Here is a 17549-nt window from a genome sequence, read left to right on the forward strand (position 1 = left end):
AGCACATACTGGCATTTTGAGAAGCACCAGTCTGGGCTACCTCTGTCAGAGGTAAAGGACTTTTCTAAGAGGGGGATGTTACTTAAAGTAAGACTTAAAGGCTTTAAGTGGTAGCAGCTTTACTCCTTGCAGCTTCAGGGGCATGTACCCCCCTTTACTTTTTTTCTCCCTTTCTTTTTGCTTCTGTTTACTTGTTATGACAGGAACTTTGGAACTTCAAAGGAATACTGTAGGAGTTCTTGCATTGTAGAACTCTTAACTGTCGCTTTAATATAAGAATTTAAGTTCAGTTCATTTTGCTGAAAGTGGGTAGAAATTACTAACTACCCTTATAAGCTACTTTTGAAAAAGTCTGTGCTTAACAGGAAATTCTTAGTAATTTCTATATATCCTTTGAAGCTGGAATAGACCTGTAATGGACAGTGGTCTTCAGATGAAAAATGACTTGTCAGGCATTACTAGAATTTCAAGCTCAGCCTTAACCATGTAGTTCACAGGAGGCAAAACGACTCTACTTTCTTTAACATTAAATGCGGATGGAGTTGAAATGAATTACGTTTATTTCACTTGTTGAAAGAAAACTTGGAGCCTGTTCCAGTTGGAGATCACATGTTTTCTGGGAATATATAGGTCTTATAACAAATCTTGGAATGCAAGTAACAGGCTCATGGATCTCCTCTGGGTGAGATTACAGTTTATGACAGAAAAATTTGAACCCTTTGACTGTCTAGCTATGCTGATGCTTATAATTTATGGTGAGATAAGAGTAATTGGTTCACATGAACTTTACCTTGCAACCTTTTTAATTACGTCTTTGGACTTTCAACTGGTGGTGAATGATCAGGACATGCACCCATCTGCAGTTTGAAGCACAGACATGTATTTTCTCTTTAAGAGACTAAAAGTGCAAACACACATTTGCATTTTATAAAAACTACCCTTCACAAAACAGTCAGGTGAAATAACCTTAGTAAATTATTGTGTCTTCTCCTATCTCATGTGTAAATGTTCATGAGATCTAGAGACTGGTTCACATCTGCCTATAGTTGGAATTTGATGACTTATGTAACTTTAGTTTTTACATTTACCCTTGCAATTCTTGTGTTGAAATCAAAACTTCTTGCGTTTTAATAAAAGCAAGATAAAATGAGAATGTCAAATAATTTTTTTACACACATTAGACAAATCTGGTATCATCTCTCACAGACTAAATTAATGTTCTGTTTCTGCTTACAAATAACAATATTCAAGACCAGTATATTTTGCTGTATTTCATTACCAAACTTCTACATAGCTTCACTGACGGTAAAATTATTTCAGTGTTGAGCTATCGCTGTGTCTCAAATAATCCATTAGGTTGCCATCAGCCAAGAGGCTCTGGTCCATGGCAGGTTGAATATGAGTCAGCAGTGCCCTGGCCAGGAGGGCCAGTCCTGTCCTAGTGGGCATCAGGCAAAACATCGCCAGCTGGAGGGGATTGTCCTACTCTGCTCTGCACTGGTGAGGCCTCACCTTGAGTATTGTGTGCAGTTTTGGACACCGCAATACAGGAAAGATACTAAGCAATTAGAGTGTGTCCAAAGGAGGGCAACAAAGATGGTGAAGGGCCTTGAGGGGAAGCCGTTTGAGGTACATCTGAGATCACCTGGTTTGCTCAGCCTGGAGACAAGACTGAGGGGAGACCTCATTGTGGTCTACAGCTATCTCATGAAAGGAAGCAGAGGGACAGGCACTGGTCTCTTCTCTGTGGTGACCAGTGACAGGACTCAAGGAAACCACATGAAGCTGAGTCAGGGGAGGTTTGAGTTGGATATCAGGAAAATGTTTTTCATGCAGAGGTTGGTTGAACACTGGAATGGGTTCTCCAGGGAAGTGGTCGCAGTTCCAAGCCTGTCTGAGTTCACAAAGCATTTGAATGATACTTTCAGGCACATGGTGTGACTCTTGGACTGTCCTGCACAGGGCCAGGAGTTGGACTCAGTGATCCTGATGGTTCTCTTCCAACTCAGCATATTCTATGGTTCTATGAAAGCTTAAGTTGATTCATGTAACATGGGCTAGCTGTGATGCATGCTGATGTTTCTCTCTTATAGGTGAGCCATTTAAATCTCCCTTGTGTAGTTGTTTTGCCTTCTTATTTATTTCAAATACAATTAGAAATGCTATTCACTAGTACCATCCCAAAGCACAAATCAAGCTTTGAAGGAGAATACTGCCTGGTCTCCATCAGAAACAGACATTTCACACGCACCTGTGTGAGGTTATTCAGTTTCTTTCAGCAAAACCACATTGACCGAGAGGAACAATATCTATCTAAATGGTTAAATCATTTGAATCCATATGAATCTGTGTTTTTGAGGTGCATTTGCATGAATGAAAATGAAATGCTGAATACCTTTACTTGAGGCAGGTATTGCTGTACATTTATGACTTAACCCTCAAAGAGCTGAGTATTTCTGAATCCATCAGTGCTGCTTCTTTATACGGTTCTTTGTGCACAACCACCGATATTAACAGTAGCACTGCCTGGGTCTGTGCCTGACACTGGTTAACTCCAGCTCTTCAGTTAACGTGCGCTTTCTTTTTTAAGCTCTCAAATACTAGGGATAAAACAGTTAGGGAAACCTTAGTCCAGCAAGTTTTATAGGACATCTTCAGGCAGAGAGAAAGTAGATAGTTCCAATTCCTTATGGTGAGTGCGTGAAAGTGATTATGTTGAATGCCTTTGTATCATGTTGATTTACTTCATTGTGTTTCATGTTTTAATTAAGACCATCTTGGAAGGCATCTTTCAATATGCCTTTTCATAGTTTCTAACACAGCAGCACAATTTTGGAGCAAAATTTCTGATGTCTATAATACTCCAACTCTTTCTTTTAATGAGAAAAAAATCCTTTGTTGTCTCACTGTTGTCCAAAGTGCTCCTTTAAAATGGTCTGCACTAGCTTAAAAACTGAGACAAAGTAGGATATTCAAAAGATGAAAGTGAATTCATACACCAATCATGACTAAAGAACTGGCTACCAATTAGTAGGCATGTCAGAGAAGAACAGGTTTATTCAATTTATTCAGTGCTTTCAATAACTAGGATGATATCTAGTTAAAAAAAAAAAAAAACAACCAAAAACCTTAAACTAACAGCAGTATGTTTTTAACCTTTAAATGTTCTTTCCTGATTCTTTTTCCTTCTCCCTCTCCTCAGAGCTCCAGAACAGCTCGCTCAGAGGAAGATCGAGGCTCACTGTGGGATGCCTGGGGCTCATGGAGTGAATGTTCACGCACTTGTGGAGGAGGGGCTTCGTATTCACTGAGACGCTGCCTGAGCAGCAAGTAAGCGGCTGAATGATTTTTATTTTATTGATGGGAAAATTCAACCTACTTGTATGTATCAGACCACAGAAGTAATCAGTAGAGTTCTTGAACTACATTGAAATTTCCAACTTGGTGTCAAAGAATTCTGGTGTCTTTTAATTCAGGCAAGCAGCTAGCATGCTTGGTAAGGCAACACCCTTTAAAATGTAGCAAGAGATAAAAAAGTGGCCTGGACAGCTTGCAAGGCTGCCAGCTGCTGAAATTGAAACTTCCTTGCAGTTTCACCATTTAAGTGGTAAGACTTCTGCACTTGTATCAGAAACAGATAATTTACTAGGTTTAGTAGCCCATTGTCTCAGCCACGCTGACTATAAAAGCATTGTGTTGGTCAAATGTGGCATCCTGAGCTGCATAAGAAAGAGTGACAAGCGTGCAGAGCATGTCTTATATATTCAATTCCAGGTAGAAAGTCTTCCATACCAGCAAAGCCCTTCCAACAAGCAGAAGTAAAATGGCCTGGTACAAAGGTAAAGTCTGGGTACCAAGTCAGGCATCTGGGATTTTATTCCTCCCCAGTTACTAGCTTGCAACCAAACACGAAGTAGTTATTTGATGTCTTTTCCACTCTACAGTATATGTAAATTTTACCTGCAAAATATTTCTAGCAAATATTTTTTCTGTCTACTTTAGGAAAAAATTTACCTGCAGTAAACATGGTATATGTGATAAATATTAACAGATTTCTGATAAAGGATATGACAGAAAACTCCAGACCCAAAATTTATGGCTTCTTGCCATCTCTGATATGTTCTATATTGTAGTATAAAAAATGTAATACAATTTTCCATATCTTTCTTTTGTATTTTCATTCATGTGCTTACAAAACTGGTGTTAATACAACAAAGGGTGGCCATACAGTCCAAGTCGTTTCCTGTGTCTAATATTTTAATGCATGATGTTGTTTAGTGAAGACAGGAAACAGTGCAAGGCATTGAACTATAGCATCAGAATATTGAATATTGTGTATTTTAACTTTATCTGTGGACAGTTTGGTCTCCTAGTACCAGCATTTATTGAGTTGACCATGTGAAAAAGTCTGCTGGAAGAAAAGACGGGCAAAGGCACCTACTGAAATGAGTGGAAAACCAGTACTTTCTTATTCCATTCCTATGGATTAAAAAAAAAAAAAAAGTGGGAGGCAAATTCTTATTTCTTGTTAGTTTCATAGCAAATTGTAATTCTGCATTCTAATTGTAATTCTAATTCTGAAATTGCAGAGACAAGAGCTTAATTCTAATCACATTATATACTTTTCCATATTTAAAAAAATAAGTGACCTTCAAGATGTTACTTTCATGTAAACATGAACCCAGGCATATCAAGAGATCTGGAGAATCTGCACAACACAAGGGCTCTCTGACTATACCTCTGCTCCCTCACTGAGAACTGTCTCCATAGTTTCTAGAGGGCAGGTCTTGGATTCCAAGCAGCAGCAGTAGCAGTTGTAGTCCTCAGTAGTATGTGAGTATAAAGCACTCCTCCTGGCCTCTAAATCTTGTGCTGTTTGGGACTGAAGCTGCACCAGTGAAACAGGGAATAAACTCATAAATCACACAGAATTGTTTTTCGTACAATACCTTACTACTGTCCCATTAGGACACAAGCAATCTTTCTACCTCAAGAAACTGACTGCTAACTATGGCCCGTTCAGACATGGAAACCCACTGTTTACAGGACAGAATGCAGGGAGTTAGTTAGGTGCAGGGGGCTAATTTGGCTTTTGGTAGACAATAGCAATAAATCATAAGTGGTTACACTTGACCTGTAATTAACACTGTATGAAATGTGCAATTTTTAATTAAGTAAAAGGTTTAAATGATGAACTTTTCTGGTAAGCAAGGATTTTAAGTTGCTAAGAAAAAGACAGAGAGGGGAAAGAAACTCGTCCAAGGTTTGCAAATAAGCCCGTGCACGAGTACTTCAAACCTGGCAAGGCTAGAACAAAATGTCCACCCCTGTGGGACAATTTCTTCATCATACAGTTTGTCTCATGTATTTGTTTTGTATAATTTCACTGCAGCATGAAGGCAGATACTAGATACTTCTGGCAAATGAAAACAGGCAGCACAATAAGATGTTTTAGAAAAAAAGTAATCTTAAATATTTCTCATCCTGGAAGGAACATTCATAATTGCCTTATATCTTCTAGTTCTGTATGAGGTGACTTTCAGAGCATCTCATGAATAGGGAGAGCCCAGTGCATCTGCTTTGAAGAAATGCAAAGACTAATTGCCCATTCTTAAGTATGTTTGTATAAATATAGTGAAGTAAAGGAAACCAGTCTTCTTTCCAGCTTTTTTTTGCCAAAGTTATGTTAGTGCTGGTGTTGTTTGTTTTGGGAACATGTTTTGTGTTAGACCTTCACAGCTGTAATGGAAGAATGGAAAGTGTTATTGAGAAATTCTGTTTTCTAGTGTTTTAAATGGCAAAAATTTCAGGGTAGGGCTGTTCAACAGTACATTTCATTAGAACAACTGGTTCTGATTATGCTAAGGACATAATGATAGTGATATAAAAAATATGCCAGTCACATAAGCAGATGGGAGTTGCCAGCCCAAGTCAGTTGTATGTCCTGGTATCCCATGCTGACAGAAAGCAGTACTGGGTCACTCCAGGGACAGAATACGCCCCAGGAAAATAAAAGATTGTTAATTTGTAGTTAAACCTCAAAGGATGACACTTGTCATGCTCTTTATATGCGTTACCTCTTTATCACTTCTGATAATATTGTAATTTACACAAAAGGTCAGAACCCCCTTTAAATGTTACTGGGTTTTGCCTCAACTCATTTAAAAGTGAACTCCCAGACTAATTATAAATTGTGTGAAGAGATAATTATTTTTACCATTTTATCATTCTACAGTATTTTGCCTTTCTGTTTTCCTATCTTTTTTTTTTTTTTATTGGATACAAAGCTCAGAAAGAGAAGCTCCTCATCTATCTCTTCTCCATCATGAGCTGCCATACAGCACTGCTGATCAAAACCTGTAGAGAGGAGAACCACAAACCACTCCTATTTTTCTTGAGGACAAAACTACCAACTGTTGAGCTTCTACAGAGAGGCCAGTTTTATTAGCTGTTGTATATTTTGTCTACCAAGATTATGGAAACACATAGGCAGAACCAGTAGAGAGATGCTGCAATATGGACTTTGCCTCTTGCTCAAAATCCAACTATTGTTTGTTCCAGTCTGTCTGTTGCACCACTGGAGTTTGTCATACAGCATAATGATTGATAATAACTCATATACCTTCCATCTAGGTATTAAGTGTCGTGTTGATTCAAATGAACTCAAGCAGAGTAATAATAAATGCCTGAATTAGATATCTGAAATTCATGTGCATTTATTTCATTTTCCCGCATCAGGGTACATTTTCAAATTGTAAAAGAAATTATAAAATCTCTTATGCTAAGTTCACCCATCCTGGTCCTAAAAATATTTAGTGTTTTCTGGAATTTCACTTTACATATTGACAAGTACTGCAGTAATAGAGATAGGATTTTGCTGTGTCTAGGCTTCACAAGAAGACAGTTATGATTCTTTTTCCTATCATCTTCCAAATTCACCATCACTTTCTAGTAAAGTAAGACTCTGTCAACTTTTTCTCTTTATTTTCCTTTATTTTTCTTAAATTGGATTTTTGTTATTTTAATTTGACTAGGCAGTCATATTTTTCTAAGTTTAGGAAGTGTCATTTAATGCCAGCTGTTGCTTAGAAAATAACAATCAGTGACTCAGAATAAGGCAAAGAATAAATTGGAAATAAAAATGTACCACAAGGATACTGTGACAAACTGTATTTGCTAAATTGCAGAAAAATACATCTACTGGTCAACTAGATGGCTAACCTTGTTATATAAGGAAATTAAGTTAGTTAAAGAGGACTTTTTTGCCTTATGAACCATTTGCAACCCCAACATTCTCAGTCTTTCTTTATAGGAGAAGTGTTCCAGCCCACTAATTATTTTTGTGACCCTTCCCTGGATCTGGTCAGTGTCTGTCTTGTACTGGTGACCAGAGTTGAACACAATAGTCGAGATGGGATCCCATGAGAGTGGAGGGAGAAAATCATCTCCCTTGACCGGGTGGCCACACTTCTCTTTATGTGGCTCAGGATAAAATTGACTTTCTGGACTGCAAGTGCACATTGTCAGCTCATATTCAATTTTTCATCCACCAGTATCCCCAAGTCCTTCTCTGCTCTTGGTCAATTCATCACTCAGTCTGTTTGAAGCAGAATCTTGCATTTGGCCTTGTTGAGCCTCATGAGGTTCACATGGTACCATTGAAGCTAAGTATAATAACAATATTTACATCAGAATTATTGCTTGCCTAATAGTAAGATTGTGAAAAACATTATTTATGGTAAAAGTTTGCATTTTGTGGCCCTAGATCAGTACCCTCACCAGCTTCCTGCATATAGTGACTGAAGTTGGTATTTTGTCTCCTGATTGTTTATTTTTTTTTTACTCCCAAAGAAAGAATATTCATAAGATCTGTAACACAATTTGGCAGGGAAAGTTGGCTTGTGTAGCCATGACATCTTTCCTTGTCTCAAAGTTCACTGTTCATGTAACTCCTCTGGTATTTCCCATTTCAGCAACACACAGGAGCTTGTAAGAGACAGTCTTCTAAACAGAGAGAATGAAATATTTTTACAGTTGCAATGCTACGATGCATGGCAAAACATACCAGTGCTTCTCAACAATCCTCCATGGCAGGCAAGGTGAAAAAAGGATATGGAAGAATCTTTACACATCTTTTCAACTGACTGAATGATTTGGACAGTGGAATGATTTGGATGTGAGGTTTGCAGACCCAATCAGATAGTTTCAAAAAGTGAACTCCTTAAAGTCAATGCAGTCCTGATGCATCTTCCTTGTTCATAACAATTTGGTGTTCATGGCCTTCCCTCGCACTTCCTTTATGGGAAAAGGGCTATAAAAGAATAAGAGACTCACTTTTCCTCAGAGAGGGACAAACACAGAAATTGCATTGAGGATGACAGGGGGTCATAATGCTGTACATTTTAGAAACAGGTAAGACCAACAGGCTGAGAAAAGAGAGATGCAATATGGTGTTACTCTGTGTGTGTAGCCTGTCCTCATATCTGCTAGCACCAGGGGAAGGGGAGGGCTGTCACAGGCTGCCCAGGATCTTATAGGAAAAGACAGGCCCACAGCGTACTTTTCTCATAAGTACAGTGCAAAACCCAGAATCTGTCCCAGAGATGTGGTTATCAAGGGGTGTGAGAATAAAGGAGTGAAGACTGTTTAACATTACATCAGCTTCCAAAACACTGTAGTGAACAGTTGCATCAAAATTCATATGGACAAAAATAACCCACCCATGGCTCATAGTTGCTTGTTTGTGTGGAGACTTGTCTCTCTAAGGAAGGCATTTCAAACTTTGACGACTGCTGAGAATATAAGGAGTTGATGAGGTCCTCCTCTGCAAATCTCTTTCGTCATCTTTGGTAATTACAGATAAAGACAATTTTGACATGGGGTTGCTATTCTTATTGGCATGGATTGTTGCAGTGCTTCTAACTCTTTTTGAGCACAAATACACATCTACTTAAGACCTTTGGGGGGAGGGACTTGAACTAAGTCTCTTTACAAACTGGAGCCTGGAGAAATAAATACCAGGGTTTTGGATTGTTTACATTAAGAGAAGTGAATATTTAAATATCTTAAACGTTGTTAATCTCTTTCAGAAACTTTACTCGAAACAAGTGACTAAGTTTAAGGAATGAAACATGATTCCCAACAGCTTGCTTTTCTTTTATATTCACTTGATAATAATTCACTGTCGAGCCAAATCCTCAGCTACCTTTTTCTGCTGAAAAATCCCCCTGAGTGTAGATAACAGAGAAAGCTAGAAGTCCTTCTTGCTGTTCCCAAGACAAACTTGGCATTTTGGTTGACTTCTGAGTCTTCCTACAGGCAATGTATATGCCTTGTTGATATGAGTTCTGATTTATACCCTGCAGAGGTAAGAGGATCTATGGTGACTGTATCTCACAACATGGTCTCACTGATCTGCCATGGTCTTTCATTGTATGTTAGATCCTCAGTGCTTTGGAATTCTGGAAAGCATCCATGGTAAGATATGCATGCAAATCCCATGATTCTTACACTTAAGAGAATCTGGAATACTGTCCTGAATCAGCATAGATCTGAAATGCAAACTACTCTGCAAATCTATTGTGAAAATATATCATCTCAAGCTGAAAGCCTGCTTTGGTTGATGGTGATAACTGGGAAACTAATGAACTTAAATAACCAAACTCCAAAGTTTGGTCTTGCAGAGGGACAAGGGGAATTTTGCAGGAGTGGTTCCTAGTGCTCATGAATCATCACAGCACTAGCTGCATCCAGAATCTCACATTTTATCTGAACATCCTTCGCCATTAGCCGAAGGAGCAAAAAGGGAAGAAAATACCTGAATAGTTTTTTGGCATAGGTCTAATGATAGTACCTATTCTTTTCTCTAAGGTAAAGAATAAGTGAAAAATAAGTTTTTCATTTCAAAACAGATGATACAAAGAAACCATGAAAAGAAGAAGAAACTGAGGGACAACTAATAGGAAGTTTAAATTTCCCTGTCAGTTCAATGGTTTAAGGTTAATAAATTACGGTAATTGAAATTGAGGTAACAGCAGGTCTGTGTGAAGCAAACTACTGTCTTACAGGTTTTGTGGCTTTTCTGAGAGACAGGTGGAGCATGTGTCAAGCTTGACAAACAAGTTATTCAGTATGGTATACAAAGCCTGCACTAGGACTGCCTGCACACTGTATAATATACTTTTTTATATATATATAAGCAAAGTACTTCTATTGAATGGCATATAAACAGGTTTTCACAATACCTTTAGAAACTTGTCTTTATTGCTTAGGAATAACTGAGATAGTGGTGGTGGGCACGGGGTGTCAGTTGGGTGTTTGGTGGTTGTTGTTGTTTTTAGTTTACAGCTTATTGTGAATAAAATTTTTATTATTGTACTGCCAAAAGTAATTTTTTCCAGTGCTAATCTGTGCACACTTTTCACTTCTGTGCATACTTGCAATGATCAGAATTTCCTTGAATTAATTATATTTCTATTATGTTTTAATAGCTTTTTTTTAATATGCCAAATGCTACACAACAGAATATGTTATCTTTCTGCTCAGATTTCTTCTAAAAATTTGAGAGGTTTATTTACTTTTTTGTCTTCTCCTGTGTCATGTAGACCACTGTGGTACATTTGCAAAATTGTGGTTTGCCCTGACTTTGTATTGACATAGGTGTGAATGACTACTGGAGGAATTTCACAATTAAGTCTTGTGGATCTGTGGATAACAGAAACAGAAAGGATGACTTCAATAGATTAAAGGAAACCTATTCTGTTTATTTTAGAGTTAACTCAGTATGGAAAAAGTTTCCTGTTTAAAAAAAAAAAGGGGTGGGGGAAGAATGCCCTTTTCATTGGATAGTTTGAAATGGTTTGGATTTAAAAGTTCAGACTTGGCAGGCATTTGAAAGAATGTGTACTTGTTAAGTCCTGGCCAAAAAAAAAGAAAGAGGGGTAAGTGTGGGGGGAAAAGTTGTGAAATTAAGAAATAAAAACTGTTAGGAATTCTGTTCTTTTGAAGAATAAATTTTAAAAGCCAAACCCTGCATTCTCATTTGTACTGAGGACCTCCACAGAGTATGCTGTCTGAACTAATAAAACACGTGAAACTTCACCTAAGGTCAAATATTCAGAATACAAGCTGCGAGTGCTAAAAAGGTAATCTGGCTGTTGACCTCTCTTTTGGGAGTCCAGCCAGCATCAGGGCTGGTATGAGTCTGCTGTGGGAGAAGAGGGGGAGAGCCATGGAGAGCACATCAGGGTATGTGCTCTCCTTGACCTTGCTTGGCCCAACTGCTCTTTGGATGCTGTTCTACAGCTGGGTTCTGGGAGTAGTGAGGGGCTAGTGAATTGAGGGGAAGTTTTATGCTCTCTTTCTCCTTTTACATCAAGTTCTGTAGAAGTGCTGTCATACTAGCCTGAGAGTAGGTTCAGATTAGATATTATGAAGAAATTTTTTTACTGTAAGGGTGGTGAGGCACTGGAACAGGTTGTCAGGAGAAGCTGTAGATGCCCATCCCTGGAAGTGTTCGAGGCCAGGTTGGATTGGGCTCTGAGCAACCTGGTCTAGAGAGAGGTGATAATTCTATAATCTCACACCACTGCAGGCATAGTTCCTTCCTCGCAGTGCCCAGTTGTTCCCTGGCAGATAAAGCCTGTCTGCTCAGACTGTGTCAGTGCTAAGGTCTGTGCCCAGGTAGGTGCAGAGCTGTGCCCTTGTGAAATCATTATGAATTGCAGGGAGACACAAGACATTATTTGTAAGCTGATGATATGTTCTAGAAAGTAATTTTTAAACCAAAGGTAGGAAACTAGGGAGCTGTAGAATTCATGCCTCAGTAGGGGCAGAGGGCCCTTTACTTTGAGGAAGAGAGTTGGTGGGGGAGTAGGTGATTAGATATAATAATAATAATAGTGGTTAGAGTGCAGGACTCTCACCGCTGCGACCTGGGTTCAATTCCCGGCCCCCCGGGCAGTTGGAGCTCGTCAGCCTTGTAAGGCAATCCAGCTAAGAGAAGGTCACTCTAAACAAACCTACGTCCTGGGGACCTCACTGCCACTGTCCAAGCTTTGCTCGGCCCCGGCAGATGAACCTCAGGATTAAAGGGTGGGCTCAGTTCAGCGCACGCTGTGTCTCACCTAAAAAATCCACTGCGCAGGCTCGAAGGGTTTATGACCTTTCCCAAATCTTCGCTTGCGAAGACTGGCCATTATATAGGTGATTAGAGATATGTATGGGAAAGATACTGACATGGTAAATATTATGTGTTTGCTTTTTATATTCAGCTGTTAATGGGTTTGGGTTTGTTTTTAATTTTTGGACACAGGACCTGTGAAGGACGAAACATCCGGTACAGGACATGCAGCAATGTGGTAAGTGAAGTATAGATTTGATATGATACAAATCATCCCATATGACAATCTGTGCTAGTTTAAAGGTAAACCAGCAGGGGAAATGAACTCAACTCAAAAGAGAGATTATAAATCAGAATAACAATTTAATAAAATAATACAGTAAGTATGATTATACAGACAAACAATTGGTTTTAACCCACAAAGCCCAAATATATAACCCAGCACCCTGGGGCATGAACAGAGTGGTGTTCTTTGGGTCCCCTGAGTCCAAAGGAAAAGGAGAGGGGAAAACCTGTTGGTGAGAGTGCTGTTGCAGTCTGGTCAAGAGTAGTGGTTGCAGTCCAGTCGAGAGTGATGGTTGCAGTCTGGTCAAAAGTGGTGATTGCAGTCCAGTCAAGAGCAGTGATCTGCAGTCTGGTTGAGACTGGTGATCTGCAGTCTTCCTCTGGATCCCACAAGTGGTTAAAAAAGTCCCAAGACTCCAAGATTATATATCCTCCAGTTCAGGCAGGAATGCTCAGTACCTCCCAGGGTGTTCCTTAATGGCAGGGGGTTCCTTAATGGTTGTGAGGACAAAAGCAACCTCCTATCTCGCAGGCCTCTTAGCACCTAGTTTATAGCCTGAGGAGTCAGGCTCTATGTGCAGATGGTGTAAATGGTTCATTGATAACAGTTTCTGGGAAATGGCATGGAAGGCTATAGAATACACAGTTTTGGGTTACACCTATCCAGTGATGAACTGGGCCCAGCTGTTCTAACTAGGACACAATCGCATTCATGTTACGGCAAATAATTTGGTCAAGTGATAGTGAGAATATTTTAGTTATCTAAATTGCCTTTATACCACAGAACCACAGTCAGTTTCTTGAAAAGTAGAGAGATTATGACCTGATGCTAAAACTATTTGGAAGGGATTGCAGTCACAGCCCTCACAAATAAAATGTCAATGGAACTTCAGAGTTGCTATTTACAACCTCCCTGCCAGAACCAAGACGACTTGCGTTCCCCGTATTACTTTGATAACCATCTGGTTCACTTGGGTAGTCTGTTACACTGCAGGATTAAGCTGTTAAGAATTAACAAGTTAGTAGGAGATATGTGATTCTATGATTTTGTATGTTTCTGTTCACTTGTGCCCTTACAGCATTGTAATTCTGTTGCATGTCTTAGAAAAACAGTTTTACATGGACTGTACCAATGTTTTGGCATTTTCAAAGGCTCTTGCTTGTTTTGTTTTACATATAGCCAATGAAGTTTTCAAAACAATAAAATAAGAAGCTTCAACTTCTGTCTCAACAAAGTGAAAGTATGTTTTCACTGGTGAAAATAGAAATAAAGATTTTCATATGGAAAGTTTTATAGGGTGCCAAGAACAGTAAAGGGTCTCAAGTTATGTGGAGAAATGTCAGTTTTACCGGTAAAGATGGAAAATGAAATCAAACATACATTGGGCCAAGCTTTCTCATGCCTGATAGGGACATATTCAGAAGCCTTTCAATAGGAACTTTGTTTAAGAAAGCTTAAGAGTTTAAGTTAAATAATATGTTCACTCATATTTAGCTCATCTTTTTTTCAATAGACCACAGTTCGTAATTAAAGAAACTGCTTCTATCTGAGTTGCAGTCTCCCACGCAGTAAGATTTCTGTCAGTTCTTTAGGAGTTGGACTTTGATAATCCTTGTGAGTCTCTTCCAACTCAGAATATTCTGTGACTCTCTGAGTCCTCTGAAATTTGTTCTGAGTGTATCCTTTGGGTTCCTGAAATGTCTTTTCAGTCTAACCTTCAGCTTCCCTGACAAAACCTACAGTAGTTAATAGATAGGTCTTCTGGCAGATTAGCAATCCAAATTTCATCTGAGGAACTTAAGATACACCTCAACTGTGTAGGGAATGGGAGGTTGATTTGTGCTAGTCAAGCTGCATGCTGTAGCTCTGTGATATGACATGAAGAAAAAAAAGTTATACTGTTAAGGGCTAATTGGACTACAGTTAAACCCATTAGTTTTGTTTTAGTTGTGTGTTCATGCACATTGTGACAGTCTCTTTCTGTATCTGACCTGCCCTGTGTATGTTCAGAACAGTGAGACAAACTAGCATCCTGCTCTGCTGCCACTAACTGTTCCTGAGTCACCTTGATGAGAGGCTGGGATTTTAACTAGGTTGCAACCTCTGTTTTGGAATCATGGAGTTTAACTTTCTAAGATAAGGAATATTTTTTTTAATGTTATTTTTAGCTTAGGTTCTGCTCTGCAAATGCGCACCTGAACAGTTTTCTTTCAAAATAAAACCTTGCATAGTTTTGTCAGGCAATTCCTTTGCATACCTTGTATTTGGCAATACTGGTTCCAGAATTTCCAACATAGTAGTGAGGCATGCAGCTGCAGAACTAACTTAATTATTTTATACCAAATAATCAAAAATGAAACTTTCAAACTTTCATCTTTATTCTGCTGAAATCAGTGACAGTTTTGCCACTGAAATATGAAAACCCAGGACTGCATTTATGATTTCAAACCATTTTTGGGAGAGGTTAAAGAATGACTTGTGCTACATTGCTCTTGTCCTTAATAAAAGGATTAAGGGAGTGTTCATTTGCTTTCTTTTTGTAAACTTACAAAACTAGAAATAAGTCAAACTATTGTCAAGCTTCTGACTGCATTGTGCTTTGACTAGGCATTCCAAATACAGCTTTATGTCACAAAGAAAGTACTTGGCTGCTGCATTCATTTTGCAGACATTTGATTTTGGGAGGACAGTATTTTCTACTTTTAATGTATGTTGAGTATTTCTTTGATTCAGATGTTATGCCCTTCTGTTTATAGTCTTTCCTAATCCTGGGCACTGTCCACCAGTATTCAGAATATCAGGCACTGGAAGGACATTGGGACCATGATCAGCATCGGAACTTGTGGTACAGCCATGGTAGTCCACAGCCACATGTGTCTGAGGCTGGGAACTTAGAAATGCCTTGTGCTGCACCAGTATAAATCCAAAGCAGTTTGAGAACCCCAGACTTGCATCTCTCTTCTAAAATCCCTTCTGTTACTGAGTTGTTTAGCTGTGACCCTGAAATACTGTTTGTCTCTTTCAGAATAGTAAAAAAAAAAATAAAAAATTATACGCTTTGTCTTCAACGAAGTTTACTATTTTGTCTCCAAAATCCAAGGATACATACACACAAGGTGCATCTTGGAAACAATTCATTAACACAATGGCTTGTTGTGGAATTCTGCACTAGAAAAGGCCCACAATATTGTGTATATTTTTGTTAACTCAGGTTTTGCCTGCTAAGATTTCATCCACAAAGACTCTGAAAATCCAGAGGATGGAAATTCCAGGCTCAAGACCTACATTTCCATCTGTTAGATGACATTCTTTGCTTAAAAGGAAAATGAGAGCAAATCCCCCATTCCGCCCCTGCAAGTGAAGCTAGCTGTCATGCATCATTGAAAATTCCTGTAAAATTTCTTTGATTCTTGTGAAAATCAGTGAGTCCTGAAATACAAGTTTCCATTACCATTAGCTTGTACCTAACTTGAGGAATTATGTTATTGTTCATAAAATAACAAGTCTTTTTATTTTTTGCGAGCTGTCTTTCTGTGAACTAACAGAAACACTGTCATTACTGACTTTTATAATTGTGCTCTTGCAGGAAAGGATGGGTAGTCACATATACTAGAAGCAAACTATTTCAAATGTGAAAATTGGAGAATGAGAAGAATACTTCTTGGAATCTGGCAATGAACACATTTTATAGGCACTATCATTTACAAGATTTTGCTACAGCTGGTTTTAATTCATCCTGAAATTAAACTACAGAAGGGAAAAAATGAGATAAAGAGAGGCAAGGGGAAAGAGTGGCATGCGTGTTTTTCCAGTGATCTATATTAATTATTCTAGGGGTGCTGAACCATTTTGCACAATATAGTCTATAAGAGAGATTGATACTGTTGTCTGTAAGGCTTCTGAGCAGTTCTTAAATGAACAAATCCAGGCCAGTATGTTTACCACTTGCATTGCCTGTTGATGATCAGCAATTGGAAAGATTTTGGGTATGAAGCCAAATGTGTAAATAGTAAAAAAAGGAATGAGAGAATCTGAAGATGATTTAGGCTCGAATTCATCTGGTTTTTTCTTCTTACTATTCATACTTACTTGAAGCATGTTCCCAGCCATTTTAGAATATAGCTGTGGGAGGGAGAGAGAGGGTCATTTGTTTTTCTTTAGACAACTGGTCTGAATGTAATGAAAACATGTTTTTGAATCTGTTTGGGTTATTATACTAAACATTAAGCAAAATAAAAATATTTCCAAACTCTGAGTAGGAATTTTATACTCATTCTTTTTCTTTTTTCTTTTTTTTTCCCGATCTAGCACACTCTTTGTTCCTTCTTCTAGGTGCATTCTTAGTTGCTAGGTTCTTTTCAGATACTGTACCAGGCTGTCATGTCATCTCATTTGTCATTTCTCATTTTCAGTCCTTCTGTCCCTATGCTATGTTTTTCTTTCTTTTCCCTCCATTTACATGAAAATATCTCTGAAAGGTGTTTGTTGGACTATGTATTGTCTGCATGCCTTCTCTCTTCATTCCCCTCAATTATGAAACTCCTTATTGTGATTGAAAACATTTTTATTTTCCCTGGTATTTTTCTTTTCACTGCACTGCTTTCTGAATCAGACTCAAAAAAAAAAAAAAAAAAAAGAGGCATGAGACTGACAGTGAAGCTGCAGAACATTACTAGTGCTTTCAACAAGGTTTAGAGCAGTTCCATTAAGCCTAGGATAAAATCTATAGATGGTAGACCCCATAAATCACAGAACTAACACTTGTAAACACCACCTGCAACTCTTTTTATATATACCTCACTTTCTTCACTTGGCTGAAGTACCGACTGTAATGACATCCCCCATTTTTTGGCTTGCATTAAGACAATCTACTTCCATCTCTGTTTTTTATCAGCTCATGCTGCATTTTGTATACAGCAGCACTGATATTGCTCATCTTACTTTCCACAAAATAACACTATCTTCTTTCCACGCACTAAATCCCAGCCTGTTGTAAAGTGTCAAACCTTAACTTCCATATAAGTGCATAAGTCTCAGAAGCATTGGCTTATGTGTATGAGAAGCATCATCACCAAGTAGATTTTTTCAGAGCACAAGAATGATTAGCAGGATTTAATTTTTCTACCCAGTGGTGACTAGAAA

At 38.5% G+C, this 17549-nt stretch overlaps 1 protein-coding gene across 8 annotated transcripts in view; it reads left to right on the forward strand.

The window, feature by feature from the left end:
- The window catches only part of ADAMTSL1 (ADAMTS like 1), a 399489-nt gene that overhangs the window by 213824 nt on the left and 168116 nt on the right, over nt 1–17549 (forward strand). For 7 of the 8 annotated variants that reach the window (XM_064642565.1, XM_064642564.1, XM_064642566.1 and 4 more), the window contains 2 exons: nt 3203–3330; nt 12314–12359. In XM_064642565.1, the coding sequence (XP_064498635.1) occupies nt 3203–3330; nt 12314–12359 (174 nt within the window). Of the gene's footprint in view, nt 1–3202; nt 3331–12313; nt 12360–17549 lie in introns of those variants that run through there. The other variant, XM_064642569.1, reaches the window with a different exon arrangement.

The sequence above is a fragment of the Pseudopipra pipra genome, chromosome Z (assembly GCF_036250125.1).
Source record: "Pseudopipra pipra isolate bDixPip1 chromosome Z, bDixPip1.hap1, whole genome shotgun sequence".
NCBI classification, from domain to species: domain Eukaryota; kingdom Metazoa; phylum Chordata; class Aves; order Passeriformes; family Pipridae; genus Pseudopipra; species Pseudopipra pipra.